Source organism: Melanerpes formicivorus, unplaced genomic scaffold, assembly GCF_026170545.1.
Source record: "Melanerpes formicivorus ecotype bairdi unplaced genomic scaffold, bMelFor1.0.p_v2 SCAF_32, whole genome shotgun sequence".
Classification (NCBI taxonomy): Eukaryota; Metazoa; Chordata; class Aves; order Piciformes; family Picidae; genus Melanerpes; species Melanerpes formicivorus.
The window spans coordinates 5,585,247-5,609,819 of NW_027142384.1; the positions used below are offsets into that span (position 1 = coordinate 5,585,247).

A 24,573-nucleotide genomic window follows, 5' to 3' on the forward strand; every position below is an offset into this window, starting at 1 on the left:
AGGTGCACACGAAAAAAAGATGACAATACAAACCTCTCAATATTAAGATGTATCTCAAGTGAGTTAGAAAAGATCCTAGCTTCCTGAAAATAAAGAAGGGAGTAACCAGTAACAGTATAATACTCAGCCCCACTGGATGGCATCACTGTTTGAAGAATGCTACCTATGGGTAAACTGTCTACAGACCTTCACACACAAGGACAGCTTGATTCCCTGACACTGATACTTCAAGCCCAGTATGCTTTCTAACGAGGGAGGCCTGAAAAGCATGGCTTACTTTATCTTCTTAAATCTTATATAATATTAGGAAATGATTTTTGTATTGTGCATCCTCAAATTGTGGTGGTCTTAGTAATAGTAATGGTTTAATCATAAATAAAAAGCATTAATTTCATGCTGCTGAATGCTATGGCATCTGCAAAAGCATGTAAAATCAGGCCTGTTTTAAAATGCAAAAAAAATGATGACACTGACATTTTAACTGTGAGCAGTAAAAATTAACTGACACCTTAGAAAACGTTCGTTTTAAGTTTTGATTTATTTTATTGCTTAAATATAGATTGCACAGTGTGTTCTTACATTTACTGAAACTGGTTCATTACATACAGTACAGAATATATGACCATCAGAACAACAGACAAATTTGCCCTACTCTGATTCTGACACAGGCTACTCCTATCTTTTGAAATAAACATGGATTTAATTTACCTTAAAGTGATCCAATACCAAAAGCTGTAATTTTTGAAAATGACATAACGAGAAAGAGAACCCAAAGCAAAAGCTGGTACACACTTAAACTGCTGGATACCAATTTATAAACATAGTGACAGTACTCCCACGTGTTGCAGGTAACACAGGGCCAGTATACATATAGAGCTTTTATGTTCTGCATCCTGTCTCAAGAACATAAAGAGATAAATGAAATAAAGCAGCTTTACCCTGTATAATAGCATTCTTAATTAATTTGGTTTGATTCATTAGCTACATATAACAATAGCTACCAAAACAATACATTTTACAGTCACTCCCATCTTGCAGCAGTCCAGAAAGGCCAAAGTGAATCAATTACTAACTTACAGACTCCCTGAATTTCCAGAAAGGAAGAAGTATCAAGTGAACATACAGAGTGTTACAAGCTCTTAAATCCCTGCACAATACCTGCACAACACCTGCATTTCCCAAACAAAGCTCATATGAATATTGGAAGTATGGAAACCTATCATTACCATAACCAAAAAATACTTCATAAACAGAAAATGAAATGCTGAAACTAAACATTTCCACATGCAGCATTCGTGCAACAGAACTCAACCACAGAAACAATCCTGTATTTACAGCACAGTCTCCATACTGCAAGAGTGCAAACAGAAGTACATCCGTTATTTCTGAGACTCCTTATTTTCTATTTGTACAAAAGTGCACAGTGTTATTCTTATAAAATGACAGTGGATAAGTGTTTCACATTGTATCCCTTGGATAGATTTATTGTTAAAAAATTACACTCTTCATATAGGCCAGAAAACTATTATGTCTTACCTTAAAAAAACAAAAAGTGAAAACTAAAAGCTAGAGTCCTATTTATGTGTAGACTGTGGTCTGATCAGGCTGACACGCTGCAGCAGTAAAAATCACAACGGAATGCTGTAGATAAGGGGCTGTTTCGTCATCCACTAACAGCTGTGATTGCACTGTTAAACTGAAAAGAAGGTCTCAATTACCTTTTGAGTTTTGTGAATGCTTTCTGAAAGTCTCAGCATGTTATCTCATAGGTTTAGGTAGCTGATATTTCTCTGATTTTGCATTGCATCACGCTTTTAAAAGCAGTTCAGTGGAATACTGCACTACAGTTCAAAAAGCTTAAAATCCTTTTTATAGTAGGTTTGCAAATGCTCGAAACAGGCAGCAAATTAGCTGGCCTGATAACATTCAGATCTTAGAATTATGCAATCATAGATTAATTTAGCTTGGGACTTCTGAAGGTCACCTAAACTAAGCTCCTGCTTAAGGCAGGGCTAATGCAAGTTAGATCACTTTGTGTTCACGGCCTGATCACTTCATCTAAACTGCTGGCTAACTTATCTTACATCTATTACAGATATTTGAGAAGATTTATTCATGGCTGTGTTGCTTCACTCCGATTTGGATAGATCAAGGGCTTTCAAACATTAACTTCCTATTTGTGACATCAACAAAAGTTGTCTTTTCTTTTGCCTGTGGAATTTAGTGAGTCATAAAGACAGCCGACAATAATCATCAAAACGTCAGTGATGTACTATATCACTTTCACAGTATTTACATTTTGATTGCATACTCAGATACATAAACCTATGAAAGTTAATGGTTTCTAGAAAGGTTTGAGAAAAGAAACAAAACCGAACAGAGATGCATCTCTAAAATGCTTCTGCTTGAAAGCATATGTAATAAACTCTTAGACTTTAAACTGTTTCATCCTGTTTTCTTTCAGTTTCTAAAATACCATTAAAAAGCTGTAACAAACTACAGAGAAATAGTAGAATATATCTGTAATTTCTATATTTATGGTTTTAAATGCTCTCAGTTTATTTTCTGCTATACTAAATATATCTCTCGTGTATTTATACTAAAGCAGACAGTAAAATACTACTGCATTTTCAGAAGTACAGTCTGTAAACCATACGCCTTAAGACATGAAAAATATTGCACAGTTCAGTGCTTCCAGAGGAAATTTCCCCTCTTACACAAAGCAGTTAATTTGAAACAAGAAACACAGGACATATATCTCTAAAAAGCATGTTATGTGATGCATCCAAAAAATACTTAACAAGTGTCTATTAATTAATTTACTGTACTTGAACACATGTAAGACACTGGTTTTTCCTATGTTCCAAAATAAGGATGTTGATCAGTTACGGTAGCATGAACAAAAAGGAGCTGAAGCAGTGCTCCACTGGTTACATTTAATGAGATGAAGCAAGTCAAAAGCATTCTATTTACACTTGTAATTGAGATGGAGAGGAAAACAAAAAGAAAAGAAAAAAGGCTTTAACAGATTCTTCAGTTACAATGCCTCAAATTAAAAGGAATTTACAGAAATACAGATTCTTAGAGTAACTGAAATATTCACCAATATGGCAAGACAAGTTTTAAATGTGACTTTTACATGTACTGAAATATGAAAATGAAGAAACATGACATATGAGAAACCTAACTTCAAATACGTTACAGGACAACTCAAGACACTGTCATGAGTTTGGCTAGAGTAATCTGTATTTGGCTCATGTCCATCATTATCAAATTATTTTAGATGAAATAGTAAAATTGAAAACTCATCTTTTTCTTTCTATTGTACTCTACTCTAAATAATGTCCATCAGACTTCAGAAGACACTTAATACACACAAAGATCTGGAAACTTCATCTCGTAGACTGGAACAGACTGGTAATGAGCATGTCCAGCAGTAATGGTCATCGTTCCTGAGGGGCTAGGTGGAGGACTGTGAGAAGAACAATCAATACAACAAATTTATTACCACAGAATCATGGCTGTTATTACAGGGATTGCTTTCTGATTTATAAACCTTGAGTACTGTTGTCCAGTTCTGGGCCCCTCAGTTTAGGAAAGATGTTGACTTGCTGGAACGTGTCCAGAGAAGGGGAACAAAGTTGGTGAGGGGTTTGGAACACAAGCCCTATGAGGAGAGGCTGAGGGAGCTGGGGCTGCTTAGCCTGGAGAAGAGGAGGCTCAGGGGAGACGTTATTGCTCTCTACAACTACCTGGTCTCTTCTCCCAGGCAGCCAGCACCAGAACAAGAGGACACAGTCTCAAGCTGCGCCAGGAGAGGTTTAGGCTGGATGTTAGGAAGGAATTCTTCACAGAAAGAGTGATTTGCCATTGCAATGGGCTGCCCAGGGAGGTGTTTGAGAAGAGACTGGATCGGGCACTTAGTGCCATGGTTTAGTTGATTAGATGGTGTTGGGTGATAGGTTGGACTCTATGATCTTGAAGGTCTTTTCCAACCTGGTTAATTCTGTATCCTGAACCACAATATTTAATTATTTTCTGCCTATTAAATGTGTTTAAGAACATTATGAAGTGAGCATCTGAAAGTAGTCACAATTGCTTTATAACTCATTTTTCATTTATCATATTCTTCTTGCATAAAGCCTTACCGAATGGTGAGTTCCAGTATCTGTGCAAGTCTATCATGGAGCAAGTTTGCCTAGGAAAAAGAATGAAATGGAAGCATTATTAAGTACTATGTATTGAACCAGGTTAAAATGAATGTGCCAGGCCATACCACAGAACCACATGATAAATCTACACAGCTTTTCCTGTCTCAAACTCTTTTCTCACTGCTGCAATGATTCTGAGCACTGAAGAGGCACATGAGATTGAGTGAGCCTGTCTTGGAGCACAGGAATTATATAGCAAATTTTGCTGTTGCAGATAGAAGTTTAAAAACCGGAAACATATTTAGTTATTGAAGATACATAATGGGGTAAGTACTGCTCCATTTATCCAGGATGAAATATGAATTGACTGTGAATTTAGATTTCAAAGATAGCAAGGAGAAACATTAAAATGAAGAGTGTATGAGATCTCCACTCCTTTTCAAACCATCTGTAACAGTCAAAAGCACGCTTTAAATAACTAGAATCTCACAACATAGATAATAGTGGAGACAATAACTGAACTTCTTTAGAAGTAACAGCAGCAGTAACATGATAACATAAATGCCCTTTAGCCAGCACATCCCCATTTATGTTTATTTTAATATCTTCAGTGCTATCTAACATTTTTCAGGAACTCACTTTGGTTTCACACTGTGCTGCAATTTCTTCAAACGGTGCTTTCTGGAACTTTTCAATCACAAGACGTCTTTTTTCTTTCTCCTGCTCTTCCAGCCCATTGTTATCTTAAAAAAAATGAAAAAAAGAAAAAAGTCAATTTGATAGACAAAGATTACATTTGCCTTTAAGTGACAAACTTCACATGGGCACTGCAGAAGCAAACAAGCACTGTATTCGAAGTGATGGAACCATACTCAAGCAAGCTGTCATCTGTCATTGCTGCTAAAGCAAAAGGCAGACAACCTCACTGAGCTGGTTTGAGGACCTCAGTTTTGCTCCACTCTCACTACGTGCTTTAATTACAACTACATGTTGTAATTTGCTTTAGGATCTAGACTCAAGACTGCACCTCTCACTCACTGCATACTAGCTCAGCTTCAAGAGAAAAGAAGGGAATGTTCTCCCTCCCAGTGTCATGCAGACAGGTGGGTAGAACTGTCTATTAGAATCTGGGAAAAGTGAGTTCAAACTCTATAGGCTGAGTGACCTACAACCAGCTGGAACTTCTCAGTATCTAATGAATTAAAGCACCTCATAGATGAGGCAGGTTTGGCAAACTCAGATTGAATTATTGTTTACAATGTCACTGTCTACTGTTGAAAACATAAATGTCTAACCCATTTTTGGATGGTAATTTGGTGGCTGAACAGCATTAATTACCAATTATGTATAGTGACATAAAACAAAGAAACTGGGTAATTTTGAGTTCTGGAAGTTGGGTCACTTGCCAGAAAAACACTCTCTTAAAAAACACAATATGTACCATGTAATCTCTTTTTCTGAATGTACTGAAGACCTGAACGTTTTTAATATGTAAAAAATTATTTAAGGTGCTTTATAAATAATCACTCAATAGAACTTCAAAATCTCATTATTTACCATTTGGCCAATGAGGGCAACATTCATAGGTAACAGGCACTTCCAAAGCTTTGCCTTCAGAAAATGAATGCACTGAAATGATCAAGAGATCATTTCAGGAATTTAGAAATAAATCATGGAAATGTAAAATCAATTTCTACCTGGGGAGATACATATATAATGCTAATTATGTTATTCTGGTAGCATCTTTTTCTCCAGCAATTCCACTGTCATCTAGAACCATGCTGCATAAACACGACTGTAAGGAATGGAATGGAATGGAATGGAATGGAATGGAATGGAATGGAATGGAATGGAATGGAATGGACCTTCAAGATCATCATGTCCAAACTATCATCCAACACCACCTAATTAACTAAACCATGCAACCAAGCACCCTATCAAGTCTCCTCCTAAACACCTCCAATGGTGGCAACTCCACCACCTCCCTGGGCATCCCATTCCAATCTTACCGATTGCTTTCTTCAAAGCTTCAAAAGTGATTTCTTCAGTATTATCAACCTAAATACAATGAAACAAAACCTCTTCAACATCATATAAACTTCCAAAATATAAGGAATGCAATAACAATAATAATAAGGCAAAACCAACTACAAAGTTTTTCTGACTTACAAGTTTCTAGTAGCTTCATCTGGAGTTTTTATGACAGCTGATGGATCACTAACTCATTTTTTTAAGCCACTGAGGTGTTTCTATGCTGCTAAGTCTGAGTATTGTTTCATAGACAGCTGTTGTGAATATAGCAGCTGTTTCCACTGTTTGAGTTTTTCAGTCATCAGTGATGTGGATATCAAGGTGCAGCCAGCAAAATTAGAAAATAATGGTTTCCCCTTTGCACTGTAAACAAACACCTTCAAGCAGCTGAAGGAGAAATACTTTGTTTCATGTGCTTCTGATTAATAATTTTTTTCCTTTTAAGAGAGGCAAACAGTAATTAAACTGAGATACTACCACATTAAACTGGGACTCCACACAAACATTTTGTTTTATCTACAACTACTATATTCTCTGCAAAAAATGTTGGCATAATCGTTTGAACTCTGAAATGGAAGCTTTTCTCATTTAATCCTACTTTTCAAGAGATGCTCAATCACATATAACACATAGTTTTAGAAAGGGGTCTAATGACAAACACACCTGATCCCATTATAAGCGTTTACTTTCTTCACAAAGCTAAAGATTGTGATAATCTGTCTTGTATTTCAAAAGCTTTTTTCTTCTGACTCCTAATATTTTATGTACTCTGTCTGTATCCTTGCTAAAGCACAACAGCAAGAAGGGAATAGAAAATATAACTTGAGGTAACATCAACACAAAGCAGAAAGGAGTAATAAGAATAATGCAAGACACAGCTCCCTTTTGTCAGTAACTTCCAAGATGGCTCTTGCTTCTTTGTAACATGTTTATATTGCATTTTTAGCTAACATTCAATCTTGACTCTGTCCAGACATTCTGTTTCAGCCCTTAGCTGGTTTTAAGCTTGAAGCTGCTAAAGGCATGATCAATTTGCAGGTACAAACATCTCATTTTCAATGCTTAATCTCCACCATAGGTAGCAGAAATCTGGTTAATAAAAATCATCAGAGCCTTGAAAAAGAGTCAGTAGAAACAGAAATCTATTTTGGGAAATACTTTAAGTCAAGTGTTAAAAGATGGGAAATAATTTTAATTATAAAGCAGTCTTCCTAAGGGATAATTAGCACAAGCTCCTGAATCCTACATATGAACTGTTCATTGCTACTTTATCCTTCCTTTGACTGTAAAGTGCTTCCTGCTAAACTCTTCTGGAGGGGAAAAGTCACATTGTAACACCATTGTGTATGCTGTCTGTCTCATCTTCACCTGCCCTTTCCAAAGACAGCAGATCTCTCACTAGTCATGTATCTGTCAACTCTGTGTGGATAAACAACATTCAGATGCTTCAAATGATGCAGGAATTTGTTTTATCCCTCAAAATGCAAAGAAAATATTTTAGAGTATTTACTCAAAAAAAAGTATTATTTGTTGGGCATATACATGTACTGCTACCCTATATCCTGCGGTACTAGCTGGAAAAAAATATGGTGAGAATATAATTTACATTTTTACACTGCAAGATCAGTACCACTGTCTTTGTCAACACATTTCTACAAACCCAGGAGTTTAAAAAAAAGCTAAAATGGTTTAACTTTTCTATGACAATTAGATATTAAACTTTCTGGGGAAACTTCATTTGCATTCTTCCACCCCCGCTGCTGCTGTAAAATCCTGTGATTTTCATACCTTATCCTCTGTGCCGTTGCCAGGCAGAATATCCACCTGAAGAGAGATTGTGTCCACAACGCTCTTCCTCCTGGAGAGTCTGTCCTCATCTAGAGGAAAAAACAACTTATCTTGCTGAACAGTCAACCAAATGCCTACACATTAGATGCAAATTTGTCTCTATATGCCTATTTAACCCAATATCATCTATTTTATCATTTGGATCATTGTGGGGAAAAAAAAAAGTAAATCAGTTACTGCTCTAAGTTATTAAATGTGAAAGGAAAAACCTTTTTATTGCTCCTTTCCCCTCTCATCCTGTAACTTGCCAACTTTCCCTTAAAAGTCAAGAATTAGAAAAAATAGGTAAGACCTTATTCAGATGCATAAGAAATAACACAGCACATGATGATACACTGCACCAGAGTAACTTGCAAATTACACTGCAGATTTTTTTGTTGTTATGAAATTGAAGTAGTAAGGTCATAATGTGAAGGTATTCTGAAAGAGGAGAGGGCTTCTTGGAAGATGATTTGTTGACAGAAGGAACAGAGATTTCTGAATGGAAATTAGTAACAATCCTTCCCTATTCGTGTTGCAACAAACTATCAAATTAAGCAGGTCTGAAAAATCTACTTGGTGAAAAGAAATTTTCTGTATTTCTAACTTCCTACATTCTAGCAGGTCCATCTGGCCTAAAAAGTTGTCAGAATAAGACCAACTGTGCTGATACTAAAAAAGAACATCTTATTCTCTTTTATGCTCATTAACGCATAAATAGAGGCTGATTGAATGATCCATCAGTTGAAGGATTTTCTTTCTGTAACTGCATCCTTAACACCAATAACCTTTTCTCTCTTTTCAAATTTACATAAGATTTTAAAAAACAATAAAAATGCATTTACAGACAGGTCACAAGGATCCTCTGAAAAAGGGAGGATCGAGCAGCTTGATTTTCATTTATCGCATTTCCAAAGCCATGAATTACGATATTACATTTCAGATGTTACCCAGGATCAGGCTATTATCATTATCAAATAACAGCCTTGCACTGCAAAATGTAAGAAGCACCTATAGGCACCTGATACTAAGATAAGGAGAACAACTGTACTACCACCCCACCACAAGGTAATTTATGCTATTTCTTCCTTTGTTTAAACTACTTCTAGCAGAGTGCTTTTGCAGTGCAAATATTGAGCATGAACAAACAGAATTCATTCCTGCAGAGCTGAACATACTCAGCTTTTTAAAAGCAAGAAATAGCTTTCAGAAGCCATAAAAATGATCAAGAGGCAGTGAAAGAAGATGATTAGTGAAAAAACTCCTGGAGTTCTGTCTTTGCCAGGTTCTCGGAGACTCTAAGCATTTGAAGTGACATTTTGAAGGATTTACTTAAATTTTAATCCCTGATGGCTCACTGATTGGTACACAACCCATTACACAGAGTCTGAGGAAAGCACCTCAGCCCTCAAAAGTAAACACAAGGCAAAACCCACATCTTTGCTGCCATCTTGCTGCTCTCTCTGTAACTGATGCACAGACACTTTGGATAGAATTCATTTTTGTAACAGATCTGTCACTATATACACCTAACAAAAATGCCCATTTGTCTTTAATTTCAACATGTTACATGAGTAAAAATCTGTGACAATTGCAGGTCTTTTTGTTATGCGCTATATAAAGCTCATCTCCACACACAGGAAGGAGCCCAGAGGCACAAGAGCAATGGGGGAGCCCAATAGCCACTGCCCTGGCTGCCAGGGCTCTCTTAGGAGCCCTGACCCCATGGTCAGAAGTGGCATTCATCCCACAGGGCAATAGGAGCAGCAACCTGGGTCACCCCATCGCCTGAGGCAGGTTCAGTCAGATTAACACTATCACAAAAACGATACTGATAGCCCTACTGTCTGCTCAGAAAAAGAAAACAGGAAGTTTGATATTGAAGAGATCCAAATCAAGAGTAAACACAAAGGCAAATCTTACAGAAGCTAACATAGCTAAAGGAATATCAAATAGATAAACAAAAAGGCAGGAAGAAACACTAAGTACACCACAATTTCTGGCTTTAAAGGTCTTCTAAAAGCATGGGGTTTGTAGACTGTGCACATCCTACATTGACACACCACAGCTAGCAGGACAGCAGGCTGACCTACAACTCATTGTTACCTTTTGACTTGTGTCTGCATTTATGAGGTTTTTTGCCTGATGGAAATAGAGCTAGATTTTAAAAAGTTATACATGTATAGACAGAAAATGATGACATGTACATTTAATAGCTTCTTCCCCCCATCCCAAGTAAGGAAGACAAAAAGGTACAAGGAGTTGCAAATATGAATGTTTTTCAGGCTAATAGGTGCCAATACCTGAAACAAAACCAGTATCATGATTTTATATCTACAAGTCATTGTCAAGAATTACATAAATGATATTCAGAAGTACTACAAATAATTAGGGTAAAAACTTTACTGGCCTTTGTATTCAACCACAACTTTCACAGGTATATACAAAAATGGAATCAATCTTTTACTAAAAGTAATGTTGTTTTGGAACACTGGTAAAAATGAAACATTTCAGTGAAACGAAAAAGGACAAGTTTCATAACTCCAGAATACTCATCTTGGGTCCAATTTAGTTAAATGAAAACCTTGGAAGCTCAATATCCCACATGATGACAAACATGGAATCAGTTTTGGCTACTGCTTGTCACAAAAAGACTACAGGAAAAAAATAAAACCCATCTGATTAACATATTCTAAGATTTAGCATTAAATAGGTTTGTTTCTCAGCATACAAAGAAGCAGCTGTCTAATACTTGCAGCCAAACTCTCTTAACCTTGATGTCAGAACTTGCATCGTCCTGTGTAGGAATGCACTTTTATCGAAGCATCCAGGAAACTCTAGCAAGGTCACTTGGTTATGAATACTCCTCAGTTTTCAGAAGAGGCTTAACACAAATTTCAAGTCACACTTTCTCATTCCAGTCTCATTCACCCAAAGGCAGTGAAAAAATAATGGAGAATGCAACATTTCCTTACTTGCTACCTACTTCTTCCACCAATACTAAAATGTAACATTAACTGTTTCATTTGTGTTAGAAAAAAAATGATCTGCCAAGTATAGCAACGTTTGCCTTTCTACAAGAGGACAACCAACAACAGAAAATGAACACTGCATCTCTGTCAGAACATATCACTAGTCTGCCTGCTAGCAGACAAACCCACATCTGCTGGAGAGCTCGTTCCTTCCCATAGCAGCTTATTCAAGAGCAGGAAGCAATGTCTCTTAACCATACTGCAAGTGTGACAGACCTGCCATTCACTGCCCATATGCACAATGCTTCTTTCTCTGTAAGAGCTACAAAACAGAAATTGCATTTTCCTGCTAGGTACTTTTAGTCCACAAAAAAGGTCATGCTTCAGCCTGACATGTTCCATAGTCTTTTACAATAGCAACCAGTTATGTACAGCCACAAAACACACAAGGTTAATAAATAGAGCCTTCAAATATTTTTTTTTTTCATTAAGTTGCTCAACTGGCTGTTGAAATTCTGTTAAAAGTTGAAAACATACAATGTCATGTGCTAGCTACTCATTCATGCATTATTCATGTATGCTGGGTAGCATGAACTCTCACAAATTTTCAGGCATACTTTTATTTTCACTGTTACCTGACACTAAGCTAGCATAGACAACTAATGGAAAAAAAGGTAACATTCTTGCTTAAATTAATACCTGCTTATTGAGAATTTGACTAAGACCAGTAGCTCAAGTCAATACAAGGCCATACTGCAAAAGGATGGAATATGCTCTACACAGTGTTCACATAAAAAAGATAAGTATGCTGACCTGCATAATCCCTCCTCACTCAAGTTAATAGAGAAAACCAGTAACAATCACTGCCATCTTCCCAGGTATCCTTTCTAAAGTAAATATTTCATTAAAGAGAGTCAAAGTAGGCTCAAGAACTTTCTTGTAAATCTAAGAAAGGAAAATAAATCTTTAAAAGGCACAAAGGTTAAACTTCTTAGCAATAACACAGTAGCTAATGAGAAAAAAAACTAGAGAAAATGAAACTATACTATGAATCAATTTTGTTGCTAATAAGTAGTCACACTGCAGTTCACTGTCACACAATGCATTAAGAAAGCATTCTTAATAACTGGTACTGATTAGTTTAGCCACTAATCACCACTTACCTGTTACCTGGGGTACATATGGAACTGACAATCTTTCCACACTGTATCCACTGCCTCCTAATGATTCTGCAATCTTGTTCGTCAGGAAAAATAAATCTTTTTCATGCTTCTCTAGGGATTTTGGAAGACTGTCAAAACATGTATTTGAAATTATTATCTATCACTAGAGATTTGTTCATTAAGTAAAATAGTTTTTCACTGTCTGCAAAGAACCAGAAAGGGTCAGTGGCAATGATTTGATGGAAATAGAACTTGCTTGTTTTTTTGTTTAGGAATGAATATACTCCCCCAAATTAGTCCACTGACTATTTCTGCCATGTTTTAAACTACTTTAATACTTCTTGTTTATCTGAAATACATTCCTCACCTGTTTTGCTACACCTTGAGAGAATAGTCTCTGTTAAATAGAAAAAAACTACAGAGTAGTATTTGCCACCTACCAGCAATGTGCCCTTGCAGCAAAAAGGACACAGGGTATCCTGGGCTGCGTTAGGAGTACTGCCAGCAAGTCAAGGGAGGAGATCCTTCCCTCTACTCAGCACTAGTAAGGCCATACCTTGAGTAGTGTGTATAGGGCTAGGCTCCCCAGGACACAAGAAACATGGATTTAGGGAATCCAACAAAGGGCCACTAAGGTGGATAATGAGACTGAGGCATCTCTCTAATGAAGAAAGACAGAGAGCTGGGATGGTTCAGCATGGAGAAAAGAAGGTGATTCTTACCAGTGTGTACAACTACCTTAAGGGAGGGTGTGAAAAGACAATAAAGCCATACTATTTTCAGAGATGCCCAGTGATAGGACCAGAAGTAATGGGCACAAACTGAAATACAAAACTTTGAACCTCTTTTTCTCACTGTCAGGGTCACTAAGTCCTGGCACAGATTGCCCAGAGTGTTTGCGGAGATGTTCCAAAGACATTCGGATGCATCTGCTTGAACAGAGGGGTTGCACCAATGATGTTCAGAGGTCCCTCCCAACCTCACTTACTCTGATTCAGTGACAATGCATTTTGCTGTGTTCACACACCAAGCACCATATTGTGCAGATAAAAGTGCCTCTGACTACAACTAAAAAACCTCAGAATATCATGTTTTTTCATATGCACTTTTAATGTTTGGTTTTCTTCTGCTTACTCTGTGCACTATTAAAGCTCTATGTTATTTTTCACAAATGAAACTACCTTAATGATCTGCAATTTTCAATAGTAAAATAGGTACTTCACTGTTCGTCTGCTTACTTGGATTTGTCTTTAAAAATTGTTTCTGGTAAAAAATAAGATGCTTCCAGACTTCTAGTTTCAATCACCTGAAAAGAAACAAGACAAAATGATTAGTTTCATCGCTATTTTCTCCAAAGACTAAGTTGTTTAATGCAGCTCTACTGCAGCAGATTAACAATCGTTCACTAACATCTACCTCATTGCAAGTAAAGCCTTTAGAATTTCTTTTGACCAGATAAAGAGATGGTGGCACACAGCTTTCAGACTACAAATCTGTTTCTCAAGGTCTTGTGCACATCAGTACTGTTTTACTGAAATCAGTGCGGCTATACATTACATATGGCACCATAAACAAAATAAAAATGCTATACCTTGAGAGAAGAATGTTCAGTGCATAATTTTAAGAGTCACCAAGTAATGCCACCAGTGACTGAAGACAAAGAGAAATATTGGTGGACATAAAGACAGAAGACTAACATCAACCAACCACTTGACAGAAGTGACTTACCCATTTTACAACAGAGTGCATACTATTCTAAATTACTAGAATTACATAACTGTGATACCTTGCTGACATGCTGACAAAAGGCAGGAACTGCAATCATCTGACTCAGAAAGTTTAGATAGGCTGCCACCAATGCCATGACACCACAACGGTTAAACATGGGCAGATTATCCTCATTGATGATGGCAACGTCCTGAAATATAAAAGATAGCATTACACGTCCCAAAGTTAACAGGTTGTCCCAGATACATGGAAGTCAACATTATGAGCAGTAATACAAGCTGACAGATAGTCATTATCTGTTACTTTGCATTTAATAGTTCTTATCTTCAAATTCTAGTCTTCCAGCACACTTCTGAATTAAATATATATTGATCGGAAGTTAGAGAGCTTGAGGGATTCAACCTCTATGAAGAGAATAAATCTACTCAACTCAAAAGTTCTGCTTCTCAGGTAGAAGTCAATAACTGGTAGTCTTTTGTCCTTACTGCCTGCAGATCATAACATTTTTTCAGGAAAAATACAAATAGCATTTGAATAATAAAAAATCACTTTAGAACCACAGATACTGTACCATAAAAAGAATTATTTAATGCTTATTAGCACTTCTGTGTTGATTCAGAATGTATTATTTTTGCTTTATAGAATAGAATAGACCAGGTTGGAAGAGACCTTCAAGATCATCGCATCCAACCCATTAACCAATCCAACCCACCTAAACAACTAAACCAGGGCATCAAGCACCCCATCAAGTCTCCTCCTGAACACCTCCAATGATGGTGACTCCACCACCTCCCCAGGCAGCCCATTCCAATGGGCAATCTCTGTATAGAACTTCTTCCTAACATCCAACCTAAACCTCCCCTGGCACAGTTCTTTTCATTAAGAACTTGGTTCAGTAATATATTTAAAAATTAAAGACTCACTCTGCATTTCAGAGGTTTCGTAACACAGGTGCACACTAAAGAATGAGGCTAGTGGCAGAGGGAGCTGGGAACAGAGAACACAACTTCCTCAAATTTCCACAGCACATGCTAGCACTGTATTTTTTTGAATGCTTTAATTTCAACACAGATACTTCTACTAAGTTAAACAGTTTCACTGAGGACTACAAGCAAGCATGAAATAATGTTTGATCCTGTAAAGGAAATGTTAAGGAATAAAGCCTGTCAACACACTGTTAGAATTTTACTCCAAGCTGAGATTAAATAGCCTGGTTTGACTCGTATTTCCAACATCAGTTAACAAAAAGCTTGCTTCCAAGGTGAGGACAGTGCATATATTTTATATAGAACAATGCTGTAAGATCACAAGTTGTAGGAATACCTTGTTAATCCACTAATGAATGTCTCAGTTATTCTAGGGAACGTCTCAACAAATTTACCTATCTGCTCTTTTCTGATGAGAGCATACTGTAGAGGTTTCTAAGAAATCTGTTTAGTTGAAGCTTCCCTATTAAGCACCTAAAAAGTGCACTGAATGCTGCAATTTCTAGTTTGAAAATCAATATGCAAACAAAGAGTAAGTATCTGTATTTCCAACCACAAATATAAACTGCCAAGCAACGAATCCAACAGCGATTTAGATTGATACCTGCAGAGCAATAGCTAATCGAATGAGGTCAATAACCACTTCTTCATTGGCTAGTTCAATTGTGGTAAGAGCTAGAGATGTAAACAGTAGTTCAAAGTTTTTTTGGACATTGTCTTCTTCTTTACAGCCTAAGTAGATGTGCCTGTACAATTGCTGACCATGCTATAAAAAAACAGAGAGAAAGTTAGCATTAAAAAAAATCACAGAATGATAAAGGTTAGAAAAAAATATTTCAAGGTCCTATATTTGAACTCCCTACTCCAAAAAGGGCCAGCTTTGATAATAGACCATTTTGGATAAAGAAAACCCAATATATGTATGCACATGCCTATGCAGACAAGTACATGATTAATCAAGAAGAGCACTAGTTTTTACCAAGTCTCTTTATAAATATAATACAGCTCTATTTCATGTTGAGGTGTACAGACATGATACAGAAGATTGCACATTCCTACTGAAGTATTCAGAAAAAATAAGTGTCCTTTTATGAAAAGGAGGATAAAAAAATAAAAAGTGTATCTTGAACCACTCTCAAGAATGTTCAAGTAATGGAGAAGGTTCAAGGATTATCCTTCTGAAGACATCAAATTTTTCACTAAGCGAGTCTTGAACAGCAAACATTCTAGAGGGTGTTTCAGAAGATGAGAAGGGCTTATGTGCAGAGAGAGGCTCCAGCTGTAGTGAAGAATATAGGTTATCTAATGAAAGACACTCAACTTCCAGAGTGACTTTCTTTGTAACACTGTGCTTAACCAATCTTTTGTAAAGAAACTATTATCTCAACGCCAGAAAAAGAAAACCACACAGAAAGACAAGATCAGAAGTAGGTTTTGCATGCAACACACAACTCAGTGCCACCCCAGCGTTCTTAATCTGTAGAGGATACAGGTCTGCATCAGATGACAGATAATTTTCAAAGTAAGGACTAATAGTTTATCTCTGGAAGTACTAGGTCAGCTTTATAAGGAGAAAATACCCCTCATTTTTAACATCTACTTTTGAAGCAAAGCATAAATATTGGCCTTTTTATTACTTCTGAAAGCAAATATATAGTTGTTTAAACATATATTTTATTTAGGAAAAAGGAAAGAGCTATTAAAACACAGAAGCTATTACAAAATAAAATGTTAGCTGCTTAAAGACATTATATTTGGAAAAGTAATGAACTGATCCAACTAACTAATAAAGAATTGCACTTAGAAAACTTGTTGCAAAACCAGTAATAGAACAAAAGCAATGCATCTGATTCAGTTATTTTATCTTCCTTTTAGACAGGGAAGTTAACTTTTCAAATATATTACCTTTTTCATGAAGCTCACATCTTGCCTTGAAATTTTGTCTCGTTTTATCTTCAGATCAGCAACATCTGGTATTATTCTACAAAGGAAACAAAAGTGTCCTTTTAGCAAAAAGAAGTTGAAAGGGACGATGATGTAAAATATAAGAACTACTCGAATCTTAGAAGTTATTTCCACTTTAATTACACCCATATTTAACAATAACATTCACATTTCAGTTGAAGAGGAAGAACCATGCACAGAACTATGACAAGCACTTTTTTTTTCTAATCTACATGAAATACCATATTCTATCTTCCACAGTTAAACCAGCAAGTATTAGGAACAATCATTTAAGGCACCATGCATAGAGGCTTATCTGTGAAACTCTTGTCATCAGTGATAGGGAGAACTGTGCATTTATCTAAACAGTGCATTAACATTTCACATTTGGAAAAATATTTAAAAATCAACAGTTCTTATTCAGATATTAAACTAAAATTTCAAGCAGACCAAAGTCAACAAAAAGAACTACCGTATCCCTCGGAGCTTGGCTCTGTTGTCATGCCGGTCAATGAGATTATGGAGTATTTCTAAGACCAGCTGCCTTAGCTCAGAGTCTTCCATGAGTGAAGGAGACAATAATGGGTCCAGAAATGGTGGAGGAAGTGCATTAGATATTGTTGTTGCTTTGTATCCTGAAGTCACCTGTAAATTGTTGGAAGTAAAATTAATGTGCGTCATATTGCACCTTAAGAATTACTTGCAGTTGTCATTCACCTTTTAGTGGGCTTGCTTTGGCATCTGAAAGGTGGATTCAATCTGAAGTATCAAGTTTTGAAGATTCATAATCTCATTATGTTCATATATTCATAATCTCCTTTTCTCCAGTCTAAGCAACCCCAGCTCCCTCAGTCTCTCCACACAAGCCCTATGAGGAGAGACTGAGGGAGCTGAGGTTGCTTAGGCTGGAGAAAAGGAGACTCCAGGGTGACCTTATTGCTCTCTACAACTGCCTGAAGGGAGGTTGTAGACAGGTGGGGGCTGCTCTCTTCTCCCAGGCAACCAGCACCAGAACAAGAGGACAGTCTCAAGCTGTGCCAGGGGAGGTTTAGGCTGGAGGTTAGGAAGAAGTTCTACACAGAGAGAGTGAATACCCATTGGAATGGGCTGCCCGAGGAGGTGGTGGAGTCACCATCACTGGAGGTGCTCAGGAGGAGACTTGATAGGGTGCTTGGTGCCATGGTTTAGTTGATTAGGTGGTGTTGGATGATAGGTTGGACACGATGATCTTGAAGGTCTCTTCCAAACTGGTCTGGTCTATTCTATTCTATTGTATGAATTTGGAAAGACTTTAAAACTCACATTCAAATGACCTCTCTCATCTGTTTTAAAGTGGTATTTCTCAGGATGGTTCCTCCACTAACTCACCCCCCAAAAGAGGTATTATTTAGGATTTTATTTAACAGCCTGTAAAAAGTTGGAGAGTATAAAATGAAGATGATTTTTGAGTGGGGTTATTTTGTGTGGTTTGTTTGGTGAGGATTTTTTCCCAGTTTTAATTTTTTTTAATCACTTGTGGTTTTTTTTTCTCAGTTTTGTGAGGTTACATGAAGGTCTCTAATCTATCACTCTGAAAGTGGAAAATTACTAATATTACAAGCAGCAAGGTTGCAAATAAAAGTGCATACTTTGAACAAAGTGCCAAATTTTAATTGTCTATATAACATTAAGTAGTCTGCCTGTCTGTATGCATGACAGCAGACTAATTATGCTATGAAGTATTATTGTTTTGTAAAGAATACATGATGTACAATGCTCAGCTCAGTAGACAGAACAGGCAGCATTCAGTAGTTTCTAGCTCTTCGCTATGTACAAAGATTAAACCTGGTATGCCACAGCAAAAGCCTTGCTCTGAACACAATTTCCTCCTATATTTCTCCCCAATATCTATGCATGCCTGGGTAACTGACTAAACATCGAAACATTCCCTTCCACATCTTTGTGCCATGATGGGATTTTACTTCCACATTCTAAAAGAGGATCTGAAAAACAGAAGTCAGTATCTAACACGTTGAAGTGCTTCCACATGCACTATTTGAACCTTTTAATGCGTACAACAGGCCATGCAGCTCTCCCAAAAAATTAGAAAAATTCTTCCTGACTTCAATGGAAACTCTTAAGATTGGTGTGATGAATGTGGTCAGGAACAGTGAGGCATAGTTGAGTCTATCCTTAATGAAGACAACATGCAAAATGACCGCCTGCGGCCCTTTCTAACTTGTTTTCTCTCCTTCAGCTGTAACTGAAACTCAGCTCTTTTGCAAGACAGAATATAGGATTTCATATTCTGACAAATGAATAACAGTTTAACTGATTTGCCTAAAACCACCCTGACATTTCATGTCAAAGCTGGGAAAGATAGTAATTTTGCAGGAAAGCATTCCTCTGCTTTAGTCATCAAATCATTCTTTACGGTATTTTTGCCGCTTCAGTCACTAAACATTTTTTGGCTTCTGGAACAAAACAGGCCAGGATTCTACATGCAAGAGCCTCCTTTCCTACCCACTTCTGATCCTTATCACGATGTATTTCCAGAAATACTCTTTGAAGTTCTACTTGAAAATGTATTTGTGACAAAACATTTAATCATACCTTACAAGAAAATTGGGAAATACCAGGAAGGTAAGAACAAAGCTGCCTAAGGCTCCAAGGGCTTGGAGACATGCATGAATTCCTTGAGTTTTAAAAATATTACCCACTCCACTAATTGCAGTTTCTGTGGTGTCACAGACAAAAGTGATTTCACTTTGATGTTGCCAGCGTTGCTGGCAGAACTAGTCAAATCAGCCTACTCTATGATGTTCTTTTGGATCTGTAGTTCCAATTATAACTGATATTCACTGAAGGGCTCTAAGAGATGGAGGAATATTTCTTGAGCTGCTTGTATTCTAAGTTGGGAAAGCGCTGTCATCATTTTACCCAGCAGAACTTCAGATTTATGTAATACGCAGTTATGCCTAATTCCATAAACCACTTACAATACTACACTTAAATCTCTACATGTAAACATGAAAGTGAAACATTGTGTGTTGGTAACATACTGAACTTCAGATGACTTACCATAAGCAAAGACCTCAGTAACATGATTTGGATCCTCCTAGTTCCCATATCACTGCAATTGGAAAAAAAGATTAAAATTAAGTTTGCTGCCTAAGTTTGCTAAATAAATAGGGAAAATCTAAATCCAAAAGTTCACTGGAATTTCTGCAGTTTGATTCTTAATTTGAAGTCAGCTTGTACAGGACAAATCAAAACCAAAACCATAACCATTTGCAAATCCTGCAGATATTTAAAATGTAGCCCTAGTTGAATTTCCCTCATTCACAAAGCACACATAAAAGAAGTTACAGAATTAACCACCATTAAGCAGATAATTTCAGATGTGGGGAGAAGAAAGGTTTTAGTGAAGAATAAGTTGCATTCCAATCAGTTATCGTTAACAAGTCTGAAGACTGATTTCACACTGCTGACCCTGCTTAAGTTTGCATAGTGTGTGTATATATATATATATATATATATATATATATATATATACACACACAGCCCCCAATGAGTAAGAATTTGGATTTCACTTTTCTTAATGTTTTTCACTTCTTATCAGGATTATAAAATCTAATTATTTCATTAGAAATTAAAAAGTGTAGGCTATACAAACCCAAGGTGACTGGTATCCAATGATTGTGACGTTGTCCCCAAAACAGGCACTTTTCCCATAATGAACATCATAATCTCTGATCTCTGGTAATCTGGAAGATTGCTGCCAAAAAATCCTAAATTAAAAAAAAAAATAAACAAATCACTGACAAAACCAGAGATAGCAATTTCCTGAACTGGGGGAAACCTTAGGGAATTGGAGAGACTCAGGACCTGGACAGGGCCGGGAGTGAGGGCAGCTGTGCCCTCCTCATACCCATGAAAGCAGCGCCTGTGGAACACTGGAGGCCACTTTGTGAACAGGAAGGAAGTGTAGTTCTGCCAAATCTGACCAGGGAGCAATGGTAACCACCCAGCAGGTGGTCATGTCCTCTCTAAGATCTGCACCCACCATGACTAATGCATCTGCCCAGATAGAGATCTGGTGGGAATATGCAGCCACCCAGGTGTCAAGCTGTATGGTGTGTCCTGTTCTTGCATCAGTACAGCACAGCAACTGTAAGCGCACCCATGGGAGCTGCGTTCAGGTAAAGGGAGAAGCAGGGACATGTAAATGAGCTTATGTCACTGCCATTACTCACCAATTGTTTGAATAATAGCATTCTGGACAATCCTCTCATCGCTCTCCTTGGAGCTTGTGCTGAAAGTGGCACTTCCTGCTGAGCTGCGCCTATCACTCAGCTCAAAGTCAACACTGATGCGCAAGTGCTTCAACAAGGTATTAAAAACCTCCAGAACTGTTGGGCCTGGAAACAACATGTACCAATGAATCACAGTATCACACAGTATCACTTAGGTTGGAAAGGACCTCGAGGATTATCGAGTCCAACCTATCAACACAGACCCCATGACTAGACCATGGCACCAAGTGCCACGTCCAATCTCCCCTTGAACGCCTCCAGGGTCGATGACTCAACCACCTCCCTGGGCAACCGGTTCCAATGACGAATTACTCACTCGGTGAAGAACTTCCTCCTCACCTCGAGTCTAAACCTCCCCTGGCGCAGCTTGAGACTGTGTCCCCTTGTTCTGGTGCTGGTTGCCTGGGAGAAGAGGCCAACCCCTTCCTGGCTACAACCACCCTTCAGGTAGTTGTAGAGGGCAATGAGGTCACCCCTGAGCCTCCTCTTCTCCAGGCTAAGCAATCCCAGCTCCCTCAGCCTCTCCTCATAGGGCTTGTGTTCAAGGCCTCTCACCAGCCTTGTTGCCCTTCTCTGGACACGCTCAAGTGTTTCGATGTCCTTCTTAAACTGAGGGGCCCAGAACTGGACACAGTACTCAAGGTGTGGCCTAACCAAAGCAGAGTACAGGGGCACTATGACCTCCCTGCTCGTGCTGGCCACACTATTCCTAATGCAGGCCAGGATGCCATTGGCCCTCCTGGCCACCTGGGCACACTGCTGGCTCATACTCAGGTGGCTGTCGATCAGCACACCCAGGTCCCTCTCTGTTTGGGAGCTCTCCAGCCACTCCGACCCCAGCCTATAGCTCTGCATGGGATTGCCGTAGCCAAAGTGCAGCACTCGGCACTTGGACTTGTTGAATGCCATCCCATTGGACTCTGCCCATCTGTCCAGTTGGTCGAGGTCCCTCTGCAGAGCCTTTCTACCCTCTAACTGACTAACATCTGCTCATAACTTTGTGTCATCTGCAAACTTGCTGATGATTGACTCTACCCCTTCATCCAGATCATCGATGAATGTGTTGAAGAGGACAGGGCCCAGCACTGATCCCTGGGGGACACCACTGGTGACTGGCTGCCAGCTGGATGTGGCACCGTTCACCACCACACTCTGGGCCCGGCCCTCCAGCCAGTTCCTAACCCAGCACAGAGTGTAATGGTCCAATCCATGGGCTGACAGCTTAGCCAGCAGTTTGCTGTGGGGGACGGTGTCAAAGGCCTTGCTGAAGTCCAGGTAGACCACATCCACAGGCCTCCCCACATCCACCAGACGGGTCACCTGATCATAGAAAGAGATCAGGTTGGAGAGGCAGGATCTGCCCTTCCTAAATCCATGTTGGCTGGACCTGAGCCCTTGGCCATCCTTCAGGTGCGCAGTTATTGCCGCCAGGATAATCTGCTCCATCACTTTCCCTGGCACTGAGGTCAGGCTGACCGGCCTGTAGTTTCCAGGTTCCTCCATCCGACCCTTCTTGTGGATGGGGACCACGTTGGCCATTTTCCAGTCATCTGGGACCTCACCTGTGAGCCAGGACTGGAGGAAAATGATGGAGAGTGGCCTAGCTAGCACATCTGCCAGCTCTCTCAGCACCCTAGGATGGATCCCATCCGGTCCCATGGACTTGTGAATATCCAAGTGGCTCAGCAGGTCCCGAACTAACTCCTCATGGATTTCCGGGGCATTACACTGCTCCCCGACCCCATCGCCCAGCTCCGGAGGCCACTCGTCCTGAACTCCTCCTGCCTTGCTGTTAAACATTGAGGCAAAGAAGGTGTTCAGGACCTCAGCTTTCTCCTCGTCTTCAGTCACCGTGTTCCCCTCCAGGTCCACTAGGGAGTGCAGGCTCTTCCTGCCCTTCTTCTTATTGTTAATATATTTATAAAAATGCTTTTTATTGTCTTTGACTGAGGTGTTCAGCTTCAGTTCCAGCTGGGCCTTTGCCTCCCTAATTTTATTCCTACATAATCTAACAGCTTCCTTGAACATACCTCGAGAAGCCTTCCCCTCCTTCCAAAGGTGATACAGCCTCCTCTTCCCCCTTAAATCCTCCAGGAGCTGCTTGCTCATCCAGGCCGGTCGCCTTCCCCGCCGGCTTGCCTTCCGGCACGTGGGAACCGCCAATTCCTGTGCCTTCAAGAGCTCCTGTTTGAAGTAGGTCCAACCCTCCTGAACCCCTTGGTTCATGAGGGCTGGTACCCAGGGGACTTTGCAGACAAGTTTCTTAAACAGGCTGAAGTTCGCCCTTCGGAAGTCCAAGGTGAAGGTTCTGTTGGTGCTCCTCCCTATCTCCCTGCATATTGAAAACTTCACTATCTCGTGGTCACTGCACCCTAGGCAGCCTCCCACGATCACGTCTCCCACCAGCCCTTCCCTATTGGAGAACAGCAGGTCAAGCAGAGCCTGTCCCCTGGTAGGCTCGCTTAACAGCTGTGTCAGGAAGCAGTCCTCCATTCGCTCCAGGAATCTTCTGGACTGCCTCCTCCCTGCTGAATTAAGTTCCCAGCAGATATCTGGGAGGTTGAAGTCACCAACAAGAACAAGATCTGATGATCTTGCACCAGGGAAAGATCTCAAGAAAATAAGAAATGACCTTCCAATCCCTTTTCAGCATAAATCAGATTAATCTTAAAAGAACAGTTGAAATTCACTGTTTACAGGGATATGGCCTAGGGATAAACTTTCGAAGTGTGTCTACACCTTGGTATTTTAGAAATTATTTTGGACTCAGGAAATGCCATCAGACATGTATGCGCATACAGGCTGCACTGGCTTTGGCAGAGCTGGAGTTAACTTTCTCCCTAGCAGACTGAGTGATGCTGTCTTCCGGATTTGTGACTAAAATATTGCTGACAACACACCAGTGGTTTTGGCTGTTGCTGAACAATGCTAGCAAGTGTTAAGGTTTTTCTTTTTCCCACTCTGTCCAAACAGAGAGGAGGTGGGAGTGTGCAAGATGCTGGAAGGAGACACAGGCTGGGCCAGCTGCCCCAAATTGACCAAAGGGCTATTCAACACTATTCAGTGTCATGATCAGCAATAAAAGCTCAAGGAAAAGAGGAAGAAGTGGGGTGGTTTTGTGCATATGGCATTTGTCTTCCCAAGTAATTATTGCAGTAATCTTGATGCATGAGACTTCTCATCTTCCTACCTTCTCCCTGCCTGTGAGAGAGTGAACCAACAGCTGTTGGCTGCAGTCAGTCCTCCATGCCAGTTTTACAAAGAAAACATGAGTGGTTGCTGAAATTCAGTGCCAGCAGTGGGTTAAATTGCAGGTACTCACACCTGAATTTCAGTTGTTTCAAAATCTGCTACTGAAAACCAGTTCAATATAGCAGACCAAATTATGAACTCTTTCCGTAACATGACAAAAGACTCCACCAGATGGTGCATGGAAGTGGGTCTTGTATAAAGAGAAGGGACAGGCTCAGACTCAA

The 24,573-nt window shown here is 39.1% G+C and overlaps 1 protein-coding gene across 5 annotated transcripts in view; it reads right to left on the reverse strand.

The window, feature by feature from the left end:
• Positions 1–1,607: 1,607 nt before the first annotated feature.
• EFR3A (EFR3 homolog A) overlaps positions 1,608–24,573 on the reverse strand; it is a 66,781-nt gene continuing 43,815 nt past the window's right edge. For 3 of the 5 annotated variants that reach the window (XM_068155525.1, XM_068155526.1, XM_068155523.1), the window contains 15 exons: positions 21,038–21,202; positions 20,458–20,572; positions 19,863–19,914; positions 17,275–17,447; positions 16,764–16,839; positions 15,463–15,624; positions 13,931–14,062; positions 13,383–13,450; positions 12,145–12,272; positions 10,116–10,151; positions 7,971–8,059; positions 6,161–6,209; positions 4,791–4,894; positions 4,149–4,198; positions 1,617–3,472 (listed from right to left, as the gene is read on the reverse strand). In XM_068155525.1, the coding sequence (XP_068011626.1) occupies positions 3,367–3,472; positions 4,149–4,198; positions 4,791–4,894; positions 6,161–6,209; positions 7,971–8,059; positions 10,116–10,151; positions 12,145–12,272; positions 13,383–13,450; positions 13,931–14,062; positions 15,463–15,624; positions 16,764–16,839; positions 17,275–17,447; positions 19,863–19,914; positions 20,458–20,572; positions 21,038–21,202 (1,505 nt within the window). In that variant the 3' untranslated portion in view covers positions 1,617–3,366. Of the gene's footprint in view, positions 3,473–4,148; positions 4,199–4,790; positions 4,895–6,160; positions 6,210–7,970; positions 8,060–10,115; positions 10,152–12,144; positions 12,273–13,382; positions 13,451–13,930; positions 14,063–15,462; positions 15,625–16,763; positions 16,840–17,274; positions 17,448–19,862; positions 19,915–20,457; positions 20,573–21,037; positions 21,203–24,573 lie in introns of all 5 variants that reach the window. The other 2 variants (XM_068155527.1, XM_068155528.1) reach the window with 2 other exon arrangements.